The sequence below is a fragment of the Centrocercus urophasianus genome, unplaced genomic scaffold, assembly GCF_019232065.1.
Source record: "Centrocercus urophasianus isolate 14NV4802_14NV808 unplaced genomic scaffold, USGS_Curo_1.0 seq_28, whole genome shotgun sequence".
Taxonomy (NCBI): Eukaryota; Metazoa; Chordata; class Aves; order Galliformes; family Phasianidae; genus Centrocercus; species Centrocercus urophasianus.
The window spans coordinates 7161619-7182605 of record NW_024884844.1 but is presented as its reverse complement, the minus strand read 5'-3'; the positions used below and the strand labels follow the sequence as shown (position 1 = coordinate 7182605).

General features: G+C 37.8%; 1 protein-coding gene across 1 annotated transcript in view; it reads left to right on the top strand.

Annotated features, from left to right (window-relative positions):
• Positions 1-20987, top strand: part of DPP10 (dipeptidyl peptidase like 10) — a 187963-nt gene that overhangs the window by 22676 nt on the left and 144300 nt on the right. Inside the window, exon 2 of the mRNA XM_042827227.1 lies at positions 18478-18592. Coding sequence (XP_042683161.1) covers positions 18478-18592 — 115 coding nt within the window. The remainder of the gene's footprint in view (positions 1-18477; positions 18593-20987) is intronic.

Below are 20987 nucleotides of genomic sequence, written 5' to 3'. Positions count from 1 at the left end.
GCTCTCAGAAGGCTTTCAGAAAAATCACTGCTTCAGCATATTTGGAAAGTAATGCATAACCATCCTTCCATTAGTATCTTATCTTCATTGCCAACACTATCCGAGAGAGGTGTATGTGTTAGGTAATGGAGAGAAGAAAAAGATTAATAGAAATACCTGCTCAGGGAAGACACATCATGATGGACGTGTCACGGATAAGTAAGAATATCTCTTCTAAAGCAGAGTTCAAGGAATATTTATGAAAAGGTTTTTCTTAATAGCAGAAAGATTTGAGAATTTATTTTGTTGCCTGCAGTGGTGCATATGTAGATGTGATGTGGAGCAGGCAGCTCTGCTGGCTCATCTGTTGCACAGCATTTATAGTCAGGAATTGTCTTCTGCTGCTGACATCAAGAGCAGAAGAAAAGAGACTTTGCTCCAGTAGGAGCTTCTGGGAAAGATGAGGAGTTGTTCTTGGTGTGGTAGGCACCTTAGTACATGTGTGGCTTTAAGATCTGAAGTGCTCTTAGTGGACAATAAAGTTGTTTTGTTTCTGGGAGATCATCAAAAGACAGAGCTGCTGGCTACAGGTTTTATGCAACACTGCTGAGAAGGTTGTATGCGCTCTGCTAGAGAAGCACACTTTCTGTTTGCCAGCCCATTGAGCAGGAGTTCAATGACAGGAAGGGAGTGCTGCTCATCTGATGTTCCTGCAGTCACCGCCCAGCTGTATTTCTTCTGAATCCTGCATTCAGCCAGGGTGGTGCAGAAGTGGGAAACATTCAAGGAGGAATTTTTTACTTGTGTGGCCCCCCCTGTGGGTGAGGGGTGAGCCTCCCCGCTTGTCCACCCTTCCATCTGCAGCCCCTCTGCAGAGCCTTTCTCACAAACAATCCTACATGATTGTTCTCCCGAATTTCTTTCCATTCCGTTTGCTTACTAACACCTCTTCCCAACACCTCAATCTGATTTGTCTTTTGAGAAAGATTGTAATAATTTCCACTTTAAATCAAAACACAAGGCTCAGACATTGGCTGATTTGCTTCCTGGCTGACTTGTGGTAGATGAGCAGCTATCTAACTTGTTCTCCAAGCAGGCTTGGTTCCTCATTTAAATCCCTCAGGTGAACAGCGGTGGTATACTTTGAAGTGAAAGAAATTGTAATGTATTGCCCACATGTTTTTTTTCAGGCAGTGGAGGTGTTGAATGAAGCACACCCATCCTGGAGGTACTGCTGTAGGATGCATGGAATGGTTACTTTTCCTTCCTAGTTCTGAGGCAGCTTTATTATCAGACTGGTTGTGCTTTTGTTGACACTTTAAGGAACGGTAATATTGTAGCTCAGTGATACAGTAAAAATCAAGTCATGCTTTGCTACCAACCCACTCATGTTTTCCTCTGGACGAGGTGCAGCCCTTGCCATTGACTCTGTGCAAATTTTTGTTTTAGGTTTGTCTGGGCTCCTGTTGTTGTTTTTCACAGTTGTGATTATTGTTTCTGGGAGTAGAGGCAAATTAGTGAACTTGACAGCAAGGGTTGGTCTGTTCCTTGAGATGGACAGACATTTCCCCAATAACTGGAAGACTGCATAGCCTCAGCTCTTCGTGATTGCACTTCAGGGGAAGGTAGTGGCTTCTCCATAGAAAGCTGTGTCGCTTTGTGCTTACATTTTTGGCGAAGATTTGCATTCCATCTGCTGAACCAGGTTTAGAGGCTGCTCAGAGCTCCTGTATTCAGTGTGTTCGGCATAAAATGAATCTGCTTGTGGTGATACACTGTCCCCTCATTTCACCTTGCAAGCTGACAATTTTATTCTCAAGAGAAAACTAATACTGTAACTTTAGCTATCACTTTTCTTTATAAAATTTTGAGAGAATTGTATTTTCAGAGTTCTCAACTGTTGAAATAATTTTTTTTTAATGATCTGTTATATTTTAATTAAAAGGTCATATTTGACGACTGAAGTAATTTTTTACGTATAATGGATCTGCTTCTAGAGCACCTTTGTTCATTAAAATGAGAAAATTAAAATAGAAAAAAATAGGCAAGGGGAGTGAGGCATATTATACTGTTACTTTCATGTTTGGTTTTGAAGGTAGAACGGTGTCAAAATTATAATTAGATTTTGTCCTTAAAATGACCTTGCTTGAGTGAGTGCGTAGATGGAGGCTGCTGTGCTGCTGCTTCCTCTCTGGAGTTAGGGAGTTTTTCGTTGAGATACAAGAAGTATTTGTAAGTGGTTTTGCTGAGTAACAACATGCGCTTCGTCTAGTGGAAGAAATACAATATGTGGGTAACTTTCCACCATGAGGAGGCTTTTTCATCCTTGAGAAAGCTCATATGAGCCCATCTCTAGCACAGGTAAGCATCCCTTTATCCCATTTGGGCATGTGGCTCTTGTTGACTGCTTTGGGATCTTATGGGCGTCCCATTTTAGATGTTGTCTTTCACTGCTGCGTCCATTGCTGTATCAGTTAAGTTTTCTGCACTCTGATTTAATGACCAGTACCCAGATACACAGAGCAGTTGATCCTCTAATTTCTCAGCTAAGCTTTGTAAATAAGGAATGATCATATCCAAATAGATGAATTTCCTCTAGTTGCACAGTGGGATGAAAACACAAAGTTTTCAACTAATGCTTATTTGTTTGTTTTTACTAGAGAGAATTCCCATGTGGTGAGGGGTAGATGTGTCCTGCTGTTTGTAAATGCTGAAGTACAGGGCAATTAAAATGCCATGATTCATTGTACTTACTTTAACTTGGTTAGGACTTAACTGGAACTGATTGTTCCAGGGTAAAATAATCTCCATTGAATTAAAGAGCCTTAAATCTGGTGCCATTGAAAGCCTGACCCTAACAGATTGCTGAGAGCTTCAGGTCTGGTCAGAGGTTGGTGCATTGCATGATTCTTTCATAATCATGAGCCCTTACAAAGCACACTCAATCCAAATACAGTTACAGAGTAAATACTCAAAAATAGTAATTCACATCAATAAAAACCACAGCTGATTGTCTATAAACACACATTGTTTTACCTCTTCTCTGGTGATTATAAAATGAAGCAACTCTGAAGTTTCAGTGGAAGATCCTATTTTTCTATATTTACTTTTTGGTTTGTTTTTTTTTTTTAATGCTCTTCATTTAAATTCTTTATTTGTTTTAATTTCTAGCATCCTGAAGTTCTAGTTGTTGCCGTGGGAAGGTGTTGCAGTATTGTTGTCCTTCCAGGTGTGCAGAGATGTACATTAGTTACATGGATGGCTGTTGTGTACGCATAGCATTTCAGAGCAATGTAATGTTTCCTTGCAAGCTCTGTGAACTCACAGTGTTCTACTGTAATTCAAAACTGTAGTATTAGCTCAAAAGAGAGAATGGACGTAAGTGATGTCTGGAGCAGCAAAATATATAGTCATTGGCCATGAATTTGGCAACCTTGCTTATGGCAGAGGGCTTGGAACCTGATGATCCTTGAGGTCTCTTCCAACCCAAGGCATTCTGTGAGTCTGTGAATTAGCTTTGCATCTTGATACTGTTCATATTTTTACTTAAATATTACCGAACACTGTTCTTTTTGAATAAAGCCATAAGTGCTTATACACATTCTAAAATGTTAGAAGTTTTTATTATCCCTGTGAACTTTTGATGAAGTGAAGTGATTTGGCTTCCATATTCTTCATAGTCACAGTAGTCACTGTAGATAACGGGACTTAATACTTTTTACTACCTAAACTGTTAATGTAGAGAAAATGAGAATTGTGGAGGGGAAAAGGCATAGTTACATGATGCCTGTAAAAGGTAAAATTGAGAGGAAGTGGAGCTTTGGAAGAAATAGAGGCAATTAAAACCTTTTTTTCCTTAGTATTAAGGGTAAGAGAAAGAGTAGGAACAAAAGAATAGTGACTGAAATGATAACAGAAATGATGTTTCAATCAACAATTACAGTGCTGATTCTTGCATACTTGTATTTATACGAAACAGAATAAGAGAAATTATTTTCTTCATAAGTTGAGTGTTGATGAGGGTTTTAGCAATTTGAGAAGTCTTTAAAAATCAGTGACGAAGTTCGTAGTGTTTAAACAGTTGCATGAAGACTGAAAGTGGCTGCAATAAAGCTGGAAGAGCTACTTGTTTTATTGTATGATTTTTTTTTTTCTGCTTGAATTTTCCATTGTTTTGCTGTATCAAATCCACAATACCAGTTTGAATATAGACTTAGGTAGAAAGCTGACAGTGAGACAGAAGACTTGGATAAAAGGGAATAAAAGTGCATAATCACTACACAGTCAACATTTTAGGCAGTTTTTCAGGTGCAGATAATCATGTTTCTCTTGTGGAAATGTTCTCACTGAATATCTCATTTTCCCCAGACCTTGTGTCAGCTGTGTTATCTGGTAAATTTAAACTGAGTCAGACTCAGAACCCATTGGAGTGGATAAAATGCTTCAGTTCTGGTGATCTTTGTGAGGTGAATTTAGTATAAAGCAAAACAAAGTGAGGAGAAAGAGTTGAGCAGATGTTTTTGCTACTGCTAGTGCCCATATTGTTGTTGAAGTGAGCAGGAGTGGAATCTTTTTATAGTGTCCTGTGGCACGTGCCACAGTTTGTGGAGGTTAACAAAATTTTATCCATCCTGTGATTATTGATCTAAAATAGGTATGAAAATAAATCTTGTAATTGCAGAAGACAGTGACCTATAGAAGACTTACAATTGGAAACTAGATTAAATAATTGAAAATGTGATCATTGTTTCTTTAAATAGACGCTTCTGTGTTAGATCTATTTGGCAACACCTGTATTTGCTCTCAATTTAGCTCTCATTAGCTGGTTGCTGAGGTACAGGTGTCAGAATAGATGTGGGTTATGGGGATACTCTCCTCTGAGATGAATGTCCTTATCGTTATTTTTTCTTGAAAGGAGTCTTTCATATACGAGAATTACTGGGCAACTGTAGCTGCTTGCTCTGTTAGAGAAGGGTGAATTTCCACTTGGTTTTCATTTTGGCTATCAGTTCCTATCTGATATGGATTTTTTCAGCAGCAGTCTTTTGAGTTGAAATTAGTTGTACCAATGATTTCTTCCATTTGTGTGCCTAATTACCTGATGGCACCTGCAAGACAGCTTGGCTGCAGTCAGAGCAAAAGTTGCTGTAACTTCAGTTTAGAGAGCAAGTGGAGCACTAGGAAGATTTGCAGCCTAGATGCATGGTCATGAAGGAAAGTGCAAGCATTTTTTGTGGGTGCTTTCTGACAAAACATCTGTAGCAAAGGCATTTATTTGATTTTTCTCTTTTGTCCTATCACAGTAACTTCACTCATAATCTGAATAATATGTTTGTCTTCTCTTTGAAACCTTCACATTAATGCAGTAATTATTGTGTGCCTGGTACATTACAGAACAGGAGTGGTTCTCATTCTTTTAATATTTTTTTGTTATGCCTCTTTCTTGCTTGCTGTGCTTAAATATTTGAAGCCTCAGTCTTAAAATAAATTACTTGGCAATAGTACCAAAGGGTTTCTTTCATTTTTCACTTGCAGGGTTGCCTAAATACGCGACTAATAACCTCAAGTAATGCGTAGAATACAGAAAATAAGGCAGTTTTATTGTGGTCTCTTGATGTGTGTTCACTATTGAGAGATGTTAAGACAGGTTAGTGGGCTACATTTTTTTTTTTTTTGCTAGATGCTGGGTGATGCTCAGGCACGTTTTAGGTAAACTGCAATTGTTTGTTGCCTCTGTGACAGAGGCATAGAAGGATTAATGTATGTATTTTTAGTAGCCTCTTGTTCGAGAAGCTGATAGATACGCTTGCTGGTTGTGCATTTGTACTTCACAAAACTTGTCTCCAAGCCTGGATATTTTCATATTTATTGCTTCAAGAAAAAAATAAATAACTTTTTCCATGCTTTCCTAAAGTGCAGTCTAGATTTTTCCTTGGAATAAGATGTAAATTCTCTTGATAACAGTACAGAGTAATACCCATATAATAAATATACCTGGACAAATGTCCTAGTTTAATTTTGTTGCAAAATCCTAGTTGCAGTATGCTGGAAGATTATTGTATTTAATACTTAAATGTTTATTATACAGTGTATGTGTATATATATATACATGCCTCATTGCAGAGTGGAAATAATGGAGTAAGTGCCACCATTGTTTTTCTAGGTCAAAAAATGATTGTTATAAAATTGCCTTAGCTTGTTACTTCCCAACTATGTTACATTCAGCTCTTTTGACATATGTTAATGAAGAACAGCATCAGTAATGTAAATATGTAGTTATTATTATACTGGACTAGAAACTTGAAATACTTTTCCAATGAAATACATTGTGTGTGTTTTGTTTTTGTTTTTTTTTTTAAACTGAATCCTATTGAAACACCACGTAATGAAAATATTGTATTGTCTTGCAGATGATTCTCTTGTGGGCAGGTAGTCTTCGTGAAACAATGAGGTTGATAATGTTAGTGATTAGCCATGCTGTTTGCCCTTCAAAACTTTAGTTGGAAAGCATACAAGAAAATAGGACTCGAGACTACTAATTCCTTTGATTTTTTTTTTTTAAGATTTTTTTTTATTGACTCTAGTTTTAAAAAATAGAAAGTGAACTGTGTATTGTACCCAATCATCTCCAGAAAAATCTGGATGAAAAGACTTGTCACACAGACGTAAGATAAAATCTTGGACTATTTTGTCACAATGTGAGACACAATGGGATTATTTACAATTCTTTGAGTGACTTCTGGATGTCTTCAGGTGATGGACTTATGTCAGAATTGGTTGATACATTGGCTTATGTTTTCAGTCATATGTAAACTGGGGGTTTGGCTGAATGCCTCCATCATCCTTCACTGGAGGATTTGCTTCTGCTTCCTTGGAGGGCCACTGCAGCCAGGAGCCATGGGTGCAGATTTGGCACTTGATGTGTGAGGCCAGCTTTGAGGAAGTGCATATGAAGCAAAGGTGTATAATTGATTTCCTCCATGCAGGAAAAAAAATGTCACTCATTGACATTCATTGATGCTTGCTGAATGTTTTTGGTTTCCATACAGTAGATGTGAACACGGTGAGGTGGTGGGTGGTGCATTTGAGCAGTAGCAACAGCAACGTGGAAGATGAGCCACATCCTGGATGGTCATGCACAGCTGTCACACCATGAAAGGAAGAGCATCTCAATCAGCTCATCCATGTGAATTGATGGATTACAATAAGGGATAGTGTATGGAACTGGATATATGTTCCAGTGCATTGGAAATAATGGTGCCAACATTGGAATGTTCCAAAGTTTGTGCCAGGTGGGTCTCACAAATGCTTGCACAGGGACAGAAGGAACACTATCAGGACCTACTGACCCAATGTGAGGCTGAATGGGGCAGTTTTGTGGATTGCATTGTTACCAGTGACATCATTGTTACCAGTGATGTAAATGTCACCTCTATGAGCTGGAATTAATATGGCAATCCATGGAAGGGTGACGTGATTTTCCCCATTGAAGAACAAGTTCAAGACATAGCCCTCAGTGGTTAAGGTGATGTTTTTTTGAGATAGGAAGGAAGAGATCCTTCTGGATTTCCTGGAACTGGTACAAACCATCAACCATGACCACTGCATTGTGACGCTGAAGGCTCAAACTTCCCAAGTTGAACCAGGGAAGAAGACAGCCACGCCCCATGTTATTTTTAAGACTGTGAAGCACACTGCTAATCTTGTCTGGACTGTCCTACCACACCGACCTTGTAGTCTGGATTTGGTGCTTTCTGACTTCCATCTGTTTGAGCTGATGGATGATGGACTGTATGAGCATTTTCCTAGCAACAATGTCATCATTGCAGCTGTGGAACAGCTGTCACCTCTTCTGGGGCAGATTTCTGCAAGCTCTGCATGCAGGCTTTTCTTCATTTCTGGTGAAAATGCATAGCTAATGGTGGTGATGATGTTGAAAACAGTGTTTTGTAGCTGAGAATTTACTCTATCACATAGTGTTGTTGTGCTGTTTTAACTGTTGTAGTTTCCATGGAAATAATTAGGAGGTGTTATTTTGGGAACAGCTTGGAATAGACTTGGAGGTTTCTTTAATTAATAACAGAATCATGGAGTATCTCAAGAATTCACTTCCTTTAAAAATTACAGTATTTCTCTAAGTGCATATATATATATGCATATATATTCATATATATATATATATGAAAGCCACAGTATTATAGCCACTCTTGTAGTCTAACATCTTCATTTGATTTGCCCTTTGCTCACTTGAAACTCTCAGACATTTCAGTAGGAGTTGTTGAAGTGGATCTGAAGACGTTATTTGGCTCTTATGTTAAGGCTCAGAGCCAAGTAGAGATGTTGAACTGAGTATCTGTTGTTAGTACTTGATCTGATCTGTAGGCAGCCAGTTGCCTTCAGTGAATTAATGGAAAATTCAGTGACAAGACCTGTTTTGAATTTTTCATCCAATTAAGTGCAGCAGCTCTGCCAACAGTACCTGCCTCTGCATTGGTCAGCTCTTTGTCTTCTTTCTCAGGATCTGTTTAACTGGCTTCTAATTAAAGCTCTTCTAACTCTCAAAATGGCAAGAAACCAAAAAGCAATAGGTAATACATACTTTTTTGTAAAGAATTATCCTTACCTTATATGACATGAGTTAGGTTCTGTAAGTTCTAAGAAGAATTTACATTGGGAAAAAAATTGAAGGTGCCACTCACTTCTTTATCTAAGTTAAAATTACTTCTTTGAATGGATTTCAGGTAAAACATCAGAGTTAATGAGTAAATACTCTTTTCTTAGCACAAATATTAAAGCATGTATTTGCATGCCTGACAACATCGTTGCCTTTCAGGACATTGTCTGTTGTTCTCGTTGAGAATATGATCGAGTCCCAAAGTCTCTCTGTGTAGTACTGCCCGTTCTCCTTTTGATTCCGGTGCTTTTCTGTTACAATGATTTTAAAAAATACGCCAAACTGACTTCTGTTGCTTGTCTTTCCCATGCAGCAGCTGCAGGAATGTGTCTCAAAAATAATTCTGTTCTTGGCAGTGATAGCACTTGCATGGATCAGAAATAAGTGAGTGTATTACAATTTATGTAACACAGCTTTAAAAACAGCTACGCTCTTCAGAGGAATTTGTCATTGTTACAGTAATTATAATTCCATATTTGTATTGCCAAATCTGATCAGCTCCTTCTTACCCACCAAAGCTGTGATGAAACGCAATTGGAATATTTTGTGTTTTCAAGCAGTGCAGACATCTCCTTCTGGATTTAATAAAAAGGATAGTTTAGCTACAGGGAAGAACTCAACCATTGCTATTTGACACTGCTTGATGTACAACTGCCTGTCTCACAGCCTTATATGGCTTTGGGCTGTGGGCACCCTTTCATAAACCATTTAACTGAACTAAATGAGACCAGAGAGAAGTCATGATTGGTTGGCAAATGTGTTGGTAAAACAAATCTCACTGTGACAGAGTGAACTTAGCCCAGTTGAGCCAGAAGTAGTGTTCTGAAGATTTTTTTTTCCCCTCACTTCTCCCACAATGGAACTTGCCCTGGCTAGGTGCTGATGGCTGTGCTGGTGTGGCAGAACTGTTCTGACAGCTGGAGGGCTCTGACTCAATTGATGAGATGGCATTCCCATCTTCCTTAAATCAATCAGCTGCTATATTCTTGTGTGGCTCAAGTTTTTGCATGAAACATAGTGTATAAAGAGGCCTTTGAAGTAGGCAGCCTTGGATATTAAGAGAAGTTTGCAGGAAGAAAGAACAAAAAAATACAACTTCTGTTCTGTTGAAAGTATATTGCTGAAATCAATAAATCCTGTAAAATTGACAAGACATTCCTGTTTTTTGTTTGTGGTTTTTTTTTTTTTTTTTTTTTTTTTTTTTTTTTTCCTCCTAGCACTGTGTTTGGTTTTTAATTGAGTAGAGTATATGTAAGGAGACAGGTTGATTACTCATAGTCTCTCTATGAATGCCTTTTTATAAGCTCGTGTGTGTGCAGATGGAAAATGCAGTGTTATTAGCATCATAAGGTGCTTGTACTGTTTTTAAGTGAATTGTTTGGTTTCGCTCGGTGAAACCAAGGTAACAGGGATTATATATATATGTGTATGTGTGTGTATGTGTGTGTGTATACGTATATATCTAGTATCCAGTCTGTGACTCACTTCCTGTTTACACTCCTTTTCCTAACTATATGCAGGATAAAATCATGCCTTTATTTATGTCAAATCATAATATTCATCTGCTTTACATATACTTCAGTTTTTCTGAAAAGCAGATAATTTAATCATGAAGATAAAAATCCTAATAAGAACTCAGTGATGCTGTCCAACTAAGTTTGCTTGTTACATTTTTGCAGGTATTTATTTGAAGAGATGCTGGCTGGGAACCTTTTACAACCTTAGGTTCTACCTGTTACTCTTAGATACTACCTTAGATTCCCCTCTCTCCCCAAAAGTGGCAATTAGTGTGCACTTCTGCACTGATAGTCTCTGGCTTATTTATGTTTTCATTTATTTATAGCAATGTTGTTTTTAATAATCCATATTTGCATATTTATCCAATGATATGTGGATGTATATGTAAATACATGTGCACATAGAAGATAAAGGCATGCTTGCATTTAAATTACTTGTTTTATTTGTAACTTTTGTATAATCTGAACGCAAATAGTAAAATACTAATTCAAATTTGCAAGGTGTTCTTTAATAATTTATTCAGTAATTTGATAAATCCTAAATTAATATTATTAATCTAAAAATATTTTTGTCATATCCATTCTCCAGTGACTCTTAAATGTCATAAAGTAAAGTAGGTGTATGTATACCTGACCAATGAGAAAGTCTGGGTGGTGGTTTTGGTTCTTGTAGTCTGAGAATGGTCTTAAAGACTCCATTGTATAGTGTGGTTAGACTGGTAAATATTGTACTGTATTTAATTTAAATGTGAAAATGCCCTTTTGGCCGTAAAGGACTATATCAGTATTTTTAGATGCTTCCTCCTGTAGATCATAGTCATATATGGTATAATCATGTTTGTGCCTGCTGTTTTGCCATCCTTGCCTATCACTAGTGGTGCTTGTTTTAGTAAAATACAGTAAGAGTTTTATTTAATTATGACAGATGTATTGTTGCTTTTCTGTGGATATTAATGATGCATGGGCTCACTGGAAATGAGCCACTAGCTCTATTTCCGTGTAATCTTGGAGGCAGTCTTCGAGAGACAGAGATAGCTTTTTTTGTTTTTGTTTTTCATCCAAACAAAAATATAATTAGCTTCAAGTTGAGGTTTGTGTGAGGAAGGGAAAATGTAGCACAATGTGAACATTAGAGGCCTGATGAGGATGTTGGAAATGGAAGCTGCAGTTCCACCAGGGCTAGCACTGACCCCCAAGTCCCCAGAAGAGGTGTGACTGCTTTTGGCACTGTATTTTTGGCCAACGGTATGGAGGTGAGATTTTTCAGGGAGTGTTGCAAGCAGACTCGTTAAATAAAGGAAATCTTCAGTTTTCTGCTTAGGATCTTAGAAAATTCACCACAGGTGGCTAAATAGAACTTAAATGTACACAAATACATGAGAATCGCAAGGTACTTACATAATACTGGAAATAAGAGCACAGTATTTCTAGTTGTGAAGCTTAGGATCTGCAAAAGATTGTGAAGACAAGATTAAAAGGCAGAAAGACTTTGCAATACTGAGTCACGAAGTTGACTCTGAAGGTGCAATAATCATACATGGCTTTATGTCTTTATATGCAACTCAGTTTCCAAAAGCCAAAGAAATTCCCTTGTCTGATGTAGTTTCTTTCTCTGTAACTAATAGCCACCATTTTAAATTCTTTTTTATTGTTTATTGTCCTGAACAGTGATATGTTTTTTGGTAGAAATGTTTTAGATGTTGCGCTTTTGCTTGTCTGGTGTAATAGCATTGTTAGTGTGTTTCAGTAAATGTTACAAGGTACACTGCAGAATGAGTTGGAAGATGTGAAATGCCTTCTTAATGCTAGCTATTTTATATTGATTAGTTTCCATAAATATTACTGTTTTTGTGAGTAGTCAAAACTAAGGGTATTGACATAGCTCTTCTAAAACATCATCCAGACTTCTAATGGGCACTTGCAGTGCTGAAGGAAAATCTCTGCTTAGAGCAAAAATGATCAAGACTGAAAGAAGCACAAGATGTTTTGCAGGGTTAAGAAAATACATAAACAGTGTGGGTGGATGAATCAATAATTTCTCAGAATTAGGTGCGTATTTATTTCTGCTGTCACAGGTGGGTTTTACTGCTTTCAACCTGGTGTGGGTGGGGCTGCTTTTCTTTCCAGTTTAGTTCTCCAAGAAGAGGCACTGAGTGAATGTGTGGTTAGTGGGTCCTGTGGAGTTGGGTTGATGGTTGGAAGAGACTAAGGTCACCTAGTTCAATCTGTATGATTGAATGATTTTAAGAGGGGGTTCCTCTTACCAACACATCTCGGAGAAATAAAAAGACAATGGTAGATTGGACCCCATACCCAAATCCCACATGTATTCTAAGTAGTGTGGTTGCTCTCTCTTTAAAAATTCCATTATCCACAGACCTAGTGAAGTCATGCATTCAGGTGAAAGAGGCTTCTGAAAGGAAGCTGCAACATTCTGATGAATAAAGATACTGACTGAGGAAAGTAATTGCGTGACCATAATAACTCAGACAAGAACTGGAGCAATAGGATCTTATAGCACGGTGAATTGGAGAGGAATGAAAATGATAGGTACTTATGCAAATGGATTAAAACCATCCTGTGCCACTTTGTGGGTCTGTCTTTTAGTCACTCTTGCTATCTAGGCCGTGGGATTACTCAAAAACAGCTGGGAAGGAATGGATGCAATCATTTAATCACAAATTCTAAATGCTTTTTGTGGTAATTTTCCTGCAAATAGCACACTACAAAATCAAGGCAGGTAGTATTTACTACCAGTTGCAGGACTAGCTACATAATGAACTCTGGAAACACTGCGTGGTTTTTATTTATCCCAAGTCTGCCTTTTTTAAAACACCTGAGATAAAACATGAAACTATTAGTCTTTTTAGGTTTATCATCTTTTCTTCATGTTTGGGGAATGCAGATAATAGCTTTTAATGAAGTAGTTGCTGGGAGATTTATTAAGTGATATTGTCCTGATTACATTTAAGCTACAGAATGAGACTCATTCCTTCTGCAAAGCAAATTATAAATTTGCTTTTCATAGCCTTGTAAACTCTGCCTCTGAAATTCCTGCCAAAATAAGGGAAGGCTGTGACTCTTCTTAGAGCTTTCCTCTGTAACCTTTGTCCTTGTGGCAGTGCAGGAACAGTTTAGGCAAAATAAAAAGCACAAAAGAAAGACAATTCATTCAAGTCTTTAGAAGATGCTATGCTGCTACAAACTGCTGCATGCCCTGTCTTCTGAGATCCTTTGTCTTTCTGTGGCACGTCACAGCAAAACTGTGCAAGGACTGGGCACTGCTGCAGCTCAGCACTGCTGGGTTTTCTGTTCCAAATACTCAAAGTCTTGGCGCAAATGCCAATGTGCATCTGTATACATGTACCACTGAGCATGTAAACCTGGTGAAGTGCACCCAGGACTGCAAGAAATAAATAATGACAGTCTCAGCTTCAGTGTTGAACAGACTTACCAAAGAAGAAATAACAAAAAATTGGTGCAATTTTTGTTTGTAGTTTTTGTTGATAAAGGAATATTTTTGTTTGAGTCATCTCACCATTTATCAATTATTTTGGTGGCAGCATGGAAAGGTGGTACTATGAGGAAAAAAGCAGTGTGGCAAAATTCCAGCTCTCAGGAAGGCATAATGTTTCTGTAAAACTTTGTTTTTCATTTCTTGTCCCAGTGGGGGTGCTGTGCTTTAACTGACTTGCCTCTCCTGGAGAAGCCTGTCACAGGCTTCAGCACTTCAGTGTGACTTCTCCCACAGACAGCTTCCTTCTGCTTCCCTCGTTACTATGTGCTGTGGCAGAAAATACATTGTATTGTGATATTCCAAGGAGAAGATAAGATGCTATTAAGATCATTCAGAGACCTGACTTATTAATGCAGCATGTTAAAGCATTATTTTCTGATGTTGTGTTGTCATCTTAGCTGTATATGCACTTGTTAGAAAAATTGTCATGAAGGCTTTTTATCCTCATTGATTAACAATAAAACTGTGCAATTTGATAAGCTTTAGGAGGAAGCAGGATTTCTGGGTTTGCTGCTTATGAGAAAGAAATGTTTATTCAAGTGGAAATATGGAAGTATTGGAGGTTTTTTTTTTAAAAGACATTGCATATATTAATTTGAAGTGATATTATTTCAAACTCATTATCTCCAATACTGCTTCAGAGGGAATAGTACACTTAAATTGTAAGCGCTTGTTTGTGTATCAAATGATGAAAAAAATCCATACATGAAATAAATTTAATGGAAATTTGCTTCATCTAATTAATTCTATTGTGTAGGATATTGGGTTATACTTGCTTGAATCATATTAATTATGGAAGTAATTTTGTAGTTTTTAAAGTGAAACATCTGTGTCCATATTTTGTTCAAAAATAATGAACAAGTCCTCAGCACTCTTGGATGAGGTTGCATACCATAGTTTAAGATTCAAAACTCACATACTGCTAAAAACTTAAAGGATGTTCATGCTTGTGCATCAGTTCAACATCAGTCAGTCATTTATATTACGTTTAGAAACAGACTAGTAGAGGAGAGAGAAAAATGCTCCATTGTATTTAATTGATATTTGCCTTTTGTAGCTGTAGTTTTCCAGTGTGTCTCTGAAATGCTTTGCTATGGCAGGGTGGTATTTAACACAGAGGGATGCTGAAAGGTTGAAACCATCTATGCACTCCTTTGGTAGCCTCAGCCTCTCATCCATCTCCTATTCAGTCTACAGATTTTAGTTTCAGCTTTCTTTTTAGAAATAGAGATTATTGAGATGTTCTGTCTGTTCAGAGTGGAACTGTGCACAACAAAAATGAGCTGCTCTTTCTTGTCTTAATTGGAACACTTACCCTTGCCAAAGAGGAGGCCTGGAGTGTTCTGACCTATAATATTTGTGTACATTTTTTGTGCGTGCAGTATAACAGACTTTTCCCTTTGTTGGCTGTATTTTAATAAGGCATTACTCAATCACAAATTACTTTCAGAAACATGTATTACTTAAGGACTTTTTGGCAACAAAGCAATTAAATGGCTCATGAAAAAGATGCTTTAAATAGTGAGAAAACTTGCAATTATGTTATGCTTTGAGCGGCCATTTTCTGATTCATTGGAGTTAGATTGTAAAATCTGTAATAGCATTACAGATAGTATTGCATATAAAACACCATCTTCGAAAGCTGATATTTTTTCAAACTGCTTTAATGTAAGAGCCTACTTAGAAGATTAGATCCTTAAATCTCCAGCTCCATGCTCATTGTTATTTGTGATAGTTAGCAGTTAGTTATGATGGCAGGAGCTTCTAATCACAGAGCTTCTAATGATGTTTTCTCTGATAGAGTGCCTCTATCTTACCGTGTTCAAAAATGACATCTTCTGTCTTGCTAATTGTGCATGATCTAAAAAGCTGTTTAACTGACATTTATTACTGTTTCAGAAAGCAGCGTGAGGCTGAATATATTTTATTTCTTTAACAACATACTATTATACTACATATACTACATATATACTATACATATATACATACATACTATATACTACATATATATTTTAGAACTTTCTAGCCTGTAGTCAAGCACCAAAAAAGTTGATTAGGGATGTCCTTGATGCTGATTGCATGGTTAATTCCCATTATTATGGGAATTTTCCTATTGTACATTAACTTCACGTAAGTCTTACAGAAAGCTTTCACTCAAACATTACTTTTTAATTACTTTGAATAATTATGGACTCCTGAATTTTATCCAGTTATTAAATTAAAGCAATTTTTTCTTAGAAATAATTCTTTCCCTTTATGCCCATTTCCCACCTTCTCTCTCACTGAGTGTGAGCTTTCTATGCTCAGTATAGGATTCATTCATTTCTTGTTTTCCTTGCCAAAATTTGTTGAAGCATTTAAAGTATGCTTTTATTTTTAGTAACTGAGCAGTATTCATGTCTGCAGAGGAGAATCTGCATAATGAAGACATGGCACAGTTTTTTTTTTTTTTTTTTTTTTTTAAAGCTTTGGTACAGAGGGCATTCATCAAGTGGTCCAGCTTCTGTCATTTTAAGTCAGTCCTTTGGAATAGGCTTTCACAAGTCTCAGAATAACTATTTTTCCAGTACAGCTTGCTTATACAAGCTGCTGTTCTGTTTCAATTGAACTCTAATAAATGTCATATGAGTAAGGCTTATACTATTATGTTTAGGATAAGTCCTAATTTTCTAGACTGTACTAGTAAGATCAAAATAATTTTTACTTGAGTGAAAATAGCACTGTGGATCTCAGGTATATCCAGTCCATGAAAGAATTGAGATTGTCTTGACACCATCCAGTCCTCATAGCCTAGGGATTAACAAACAGATGCATGACAGTGACATGCAGCCTTGAAGACCAACCACCTATAAGGCTATATAGAAAGTTGTAGCATTCATTAGTTTTAAATGAGGTGGGAGTGAAGACAATGAGGTGAGCAGACAGGTCTGTTTGGAAATCGGGAATTCAGTGAACAAAATACAGGTATCGGGGGTGTGTTGTTGGTTAATAGTGGCTGGGCTTCACCTGCATGGCTGCTCAGAGATCAAGCTGTGCATGCTGGCATTTTGTCAGTTATCTGTAGTTTCATTGGTATCAACACCGAAGAGTAGTGTAATGATTATTAAAAAGAAGTGGGGGTAGGGTGAGTACTGTACTCTATTAACCACCTGGAGGAAAGGGGAGGAGAGCAGCTGGGGGTCACAGAATCATAGAATCACCAAGGTTGGAAAAGACCTAAGAGATCATCCAGTCCAACCGTTCACCTATTCCCAATAGCTCTCACTAAACCATGTCCCTCAACACAACATCCAGCCTTTCCTTGAACACCCCCAGGCTCGGTGACTCCACCACCTCCCTGGGCAGTCCATTCCAGTGCCTGACCACCCTTTCTGAAAAGTAATACTTCCTCATGTCCAGCCTGAATCTCCCCTGCCGTAGCTTGAAACCATTCCCTCTGGTCCTATCACTAATGACACGAGAGAAGAGGCCGACCCCCAGCTCACTACAGCCTCCCTTCAGGAAGTTATAGAGAACAATGAGATCTCCACTGAGCCTCCTCTTCTCCAGGCTGAACATTCCCAGCTCCTTCAGCCTCTCCTCATACGGCCTGTGTTCCAGACCCCTCACCATTTATCATTAGGTGCTCACCAAGGGCTGCCTTAGGCTGTGGGTTGCTATGGGACTCCCCTGTGGGATTGCTTACAGTCTGTGAAGTGAAATTCCTTTTAAATTTCCTAGGAAAGAGGACCTTTCCCAGGTAGAAATGAGGAGACGTAGGATTGAAAAATAAAATTTAAGACACTGTTAAAGATATTGTTGCACATAACTTGTGTAGCACTCATGTAATGCGACTCAGCTTTGTAAGTAGGCTGAAATTGTGCCTTCTGAGAAGTTTGTTTTTGTTGTGAGTGTTATCACAGTAATTTATTTTGGAGATACTAAGGGTGTGCATGGCTAATTGTGGCAGATAACTTGATATGAGTAGAAAAACTGTTGATTACCATCAAAGCAAGTTAAGATTGCATGAAATAATTGCTGAACTGGTTTTGTCACTCTAGTGTTAAATGCTAAACCGTTGTTTGGTTTAAGTTGTACTGTGAATATAAGCAATGCATTGCTGCTATTGACAAACCTTAATCACATTGTTAATACAAGTTAAATATGTAAGCACAGAGAGCATAGCTTTATGTATGCTAGTAGCTACAGGAGCATTCATTTAACATTTATTACAAGTTATTGTTTATTTATTTATTTATTTTTTTAATGGGCAGTGGGGGAACAGTTCGCAGCTGAACTACTGTATAGAGGAAGAAGATCTATTCAGCTTTGGATGAAACCTCAGGCAGTTTTGTAAATGTTTTCTATTACAAATAAGTTTAATAGGGTACATTAAAAAAGATGCATATTTAAACCTGTATGGTCCATATCACGTTGGTAGAATTACAGTAAATTGCTGCATTTTATTTCTGTAATTATCTTACAGACTGCTAGTTGGTATTGTCCAGAATGTTATGTTCAGCACATTTTAAGAGCAGTCATATTTTGGACAGCTTGTATAAGCTCATTTTGTTGTCTCGTAGGGATATAAAATTACTTATCTAGAAAGAAAAAAAGGCATCTATTAAAGGGGGATAACGTCTGCTCCTTTGGAATTATGCATGTCTGCTGTTGAGAGGGGAGGGATAGTGATCATCTCCTGTGTTGTAGTTTTGGGTATGTGCAGTGCAGTTTTCCTATCAATAATATTTCTAGAAATATGTGATTATGAAATGCAATCTTTTCCTTCTATTTTTTTTCCATTCCTGTAGGAACTTGGAAGTAACAGCCCTCCGCAGAGGAACTGGAAGGGAATTGCTATTGCGCTGCTGGTGATTCTAGTTGTTTGTTCACTCATCACTATGTCTGTCATTCTTTTAACACCAGGTAACCTACTTCTTTATTTTATCTTACTGAAGATGTATGATTCATAATGCACTCATTAAAATGACACATATGTTTTAAAACATCTTGCCTTAAGCATTTTTAACTTCTGACTCCTATAAACTTGGTACTCATAGGGCCTTCTGAGCTACTGGAGGCTTTATGTAGCACAAATACTACTGCTTCAGCAGTAGGTCATTAGGGTTGTATCGGCCTTGGGATGGCTACAAGCATTAGCCTCAGTGGGTATGAGCTTGAGTGCACAATTTTTGTCACTTTTATCTTAGTGTAATTTCTCATTTAGAGATGAGCTGTCAGAAGGCTAGATGTCCTGAAAAACTAATAATGAGAATGAAACTTACAACTGAGCCAGAAGTATGCAGGTTTCATATAGACATGAACAAGCTGTTGCCATTATCTTTCTCGCAGAAAACAGCTACTTAACTTAAAACCAAGGAAACTACTCAGCAGCTCACTCCCCAATAAGAAAAGGGGTTTGGGTAGGTGAAATTAATAGACAAAAAAAACAATTGCACACGTGTAAAAACTTATGCTTAATGGTTATTTTGTTCTAATTTGATCTGGGTTATTTTTCTGAAGATTTTATTGCTGGGACAGCAGCTGTTTGGAAACTTAAGAGAAGGAATCACTGCACAAGTTTTAAAGAATCTTTGAGTTCTTTCTACCAGAATTGAGTTCTTTCTGTCAGGTTTAAAAGTGTGATAAAATTTCAACTTTGAATGTTGTGTCTATGTAACAAATATTGGTCTTTGGCCAATTGGACTTTGTTATGCAAGTGTTCAATTTACGTAAACCAAAATACTAATGAAATGCCCTTCAGATGGTTTCAGGCCATTTTGCCACCGAATGAAATAATCAAGGGAAGCTTGGTGGGTTTGTGGATGAGCAACTGTACTAGGGTACTGCTGCTGAAAGGAAGATGGTAAACCCGATGGAAAAGGTGTAGGGAAGCTTTGTCCTTGTTTTACAAGGGAGAAAACGGAACTGATGTTTTCCTTTGCACAGAGCCAGGATCAGAGGGGATATTTCTGCCTTCTAATCCTGTTCTCAAAGTGCTCTAGGTTCATGAAGATGATGGAGGGCCTAGAAAGGAAGATGTATGAGGAAAATCTATGACGCCTGGGTTACCTCAGTGCTGAGCAGAGCTGGCTGAGGGGAGGCCTCATGGCAGCTTCAGCTTCTTACAGGGAGTGGAGGGCAGTGCTGAGCTCTGCTCTCTGAGACAGTCACCGGGCCCAAGGGAACAGCATGGAGCTGTCAGAGCAGAGTCTGGTGGGGTTGAGAGAGGTCCTGCCCCGGAGGATGGTGGGCATGGAACAGGCTGCCTAGGGATCGGGCACAGCCCCAACCTGTAGGAGCTCAGGGAGCATTTAAGCACTGCTTTCAGACATATGGTCTGATTCTGGGCAGTCCTGTATAAAGCTGGGAGTTGGATACAATGACCTTTATGGGTCCCTTCTATTATAAGAAACTTTTCTTCTTAGAGGGAGTGAGACAGCTAAGGAAAGTGTGTAGGAATGTTGTGGTTCATTCTGTTTCCCATTTTGTAGAAGTATCTAAGTATGCATAATGCTGTCCAAAGGAGTGATAAAGAAATGATTGTTTAGCTATTACTAATTACGATATTTGGAAAAAAATAAAAGCAGATGTGCTGCTGTAGTCTCGAGATACAGGATTTTCTTTGGGGAATAAGAAAAGACAGACTTAAAAGGCAATTGGTGGCATATCCTGATGTGCTTTAAGGCAGAAGACTGTTCTTTTCAAGGAGAGGATTGTTTAAGGCTTGTAAAATCTAAAAGATGTTGTGCTGGAATTCACAGTAATAAACATCAGTTCTGGCTCTAATATTACAGAATTATTAATGATGTAAAAATGTAAATGGAAGTCTTTGAAGACACTCATCAAAAACAGAAATAAACAACCCAGGGAAATGTTAATTTCCTTTTAATATGGTAAAAAAAAAAATAATAATGCTTAGTGAAGTACAACGTCTCTGGAGCTGTTAGAAAACCCAGAGAGTTTACCTGAAAACTTGATGTGATCTGGGACCTGCATTTCAGTTGGAATCATGTGAGTGAAAACTAGTTCTGTCAGCTCAGATGTTCTAAGATATCTCAAACATACTGTAGAGCTTGATATAAATAAAAGCCTTTTTCCAGGAATGGCCTAAGTTTTATAATATGGGTTTTCTTGCAGGTTAAAAATGCTTACCAAAGAAAGCTTTGTAGATATGCTGTAGGACAGCTCCTTTCCCTACTTTTGACCTTAATCTGTTCCTCTTTCAATGCATGATTAATATGTTTTTGAAAGTTATTTCTTACACTCTACTAGTTTTCTGGAGGGTGCTGAGCACTGCAGCAGAAGCTTTCCGACTCTG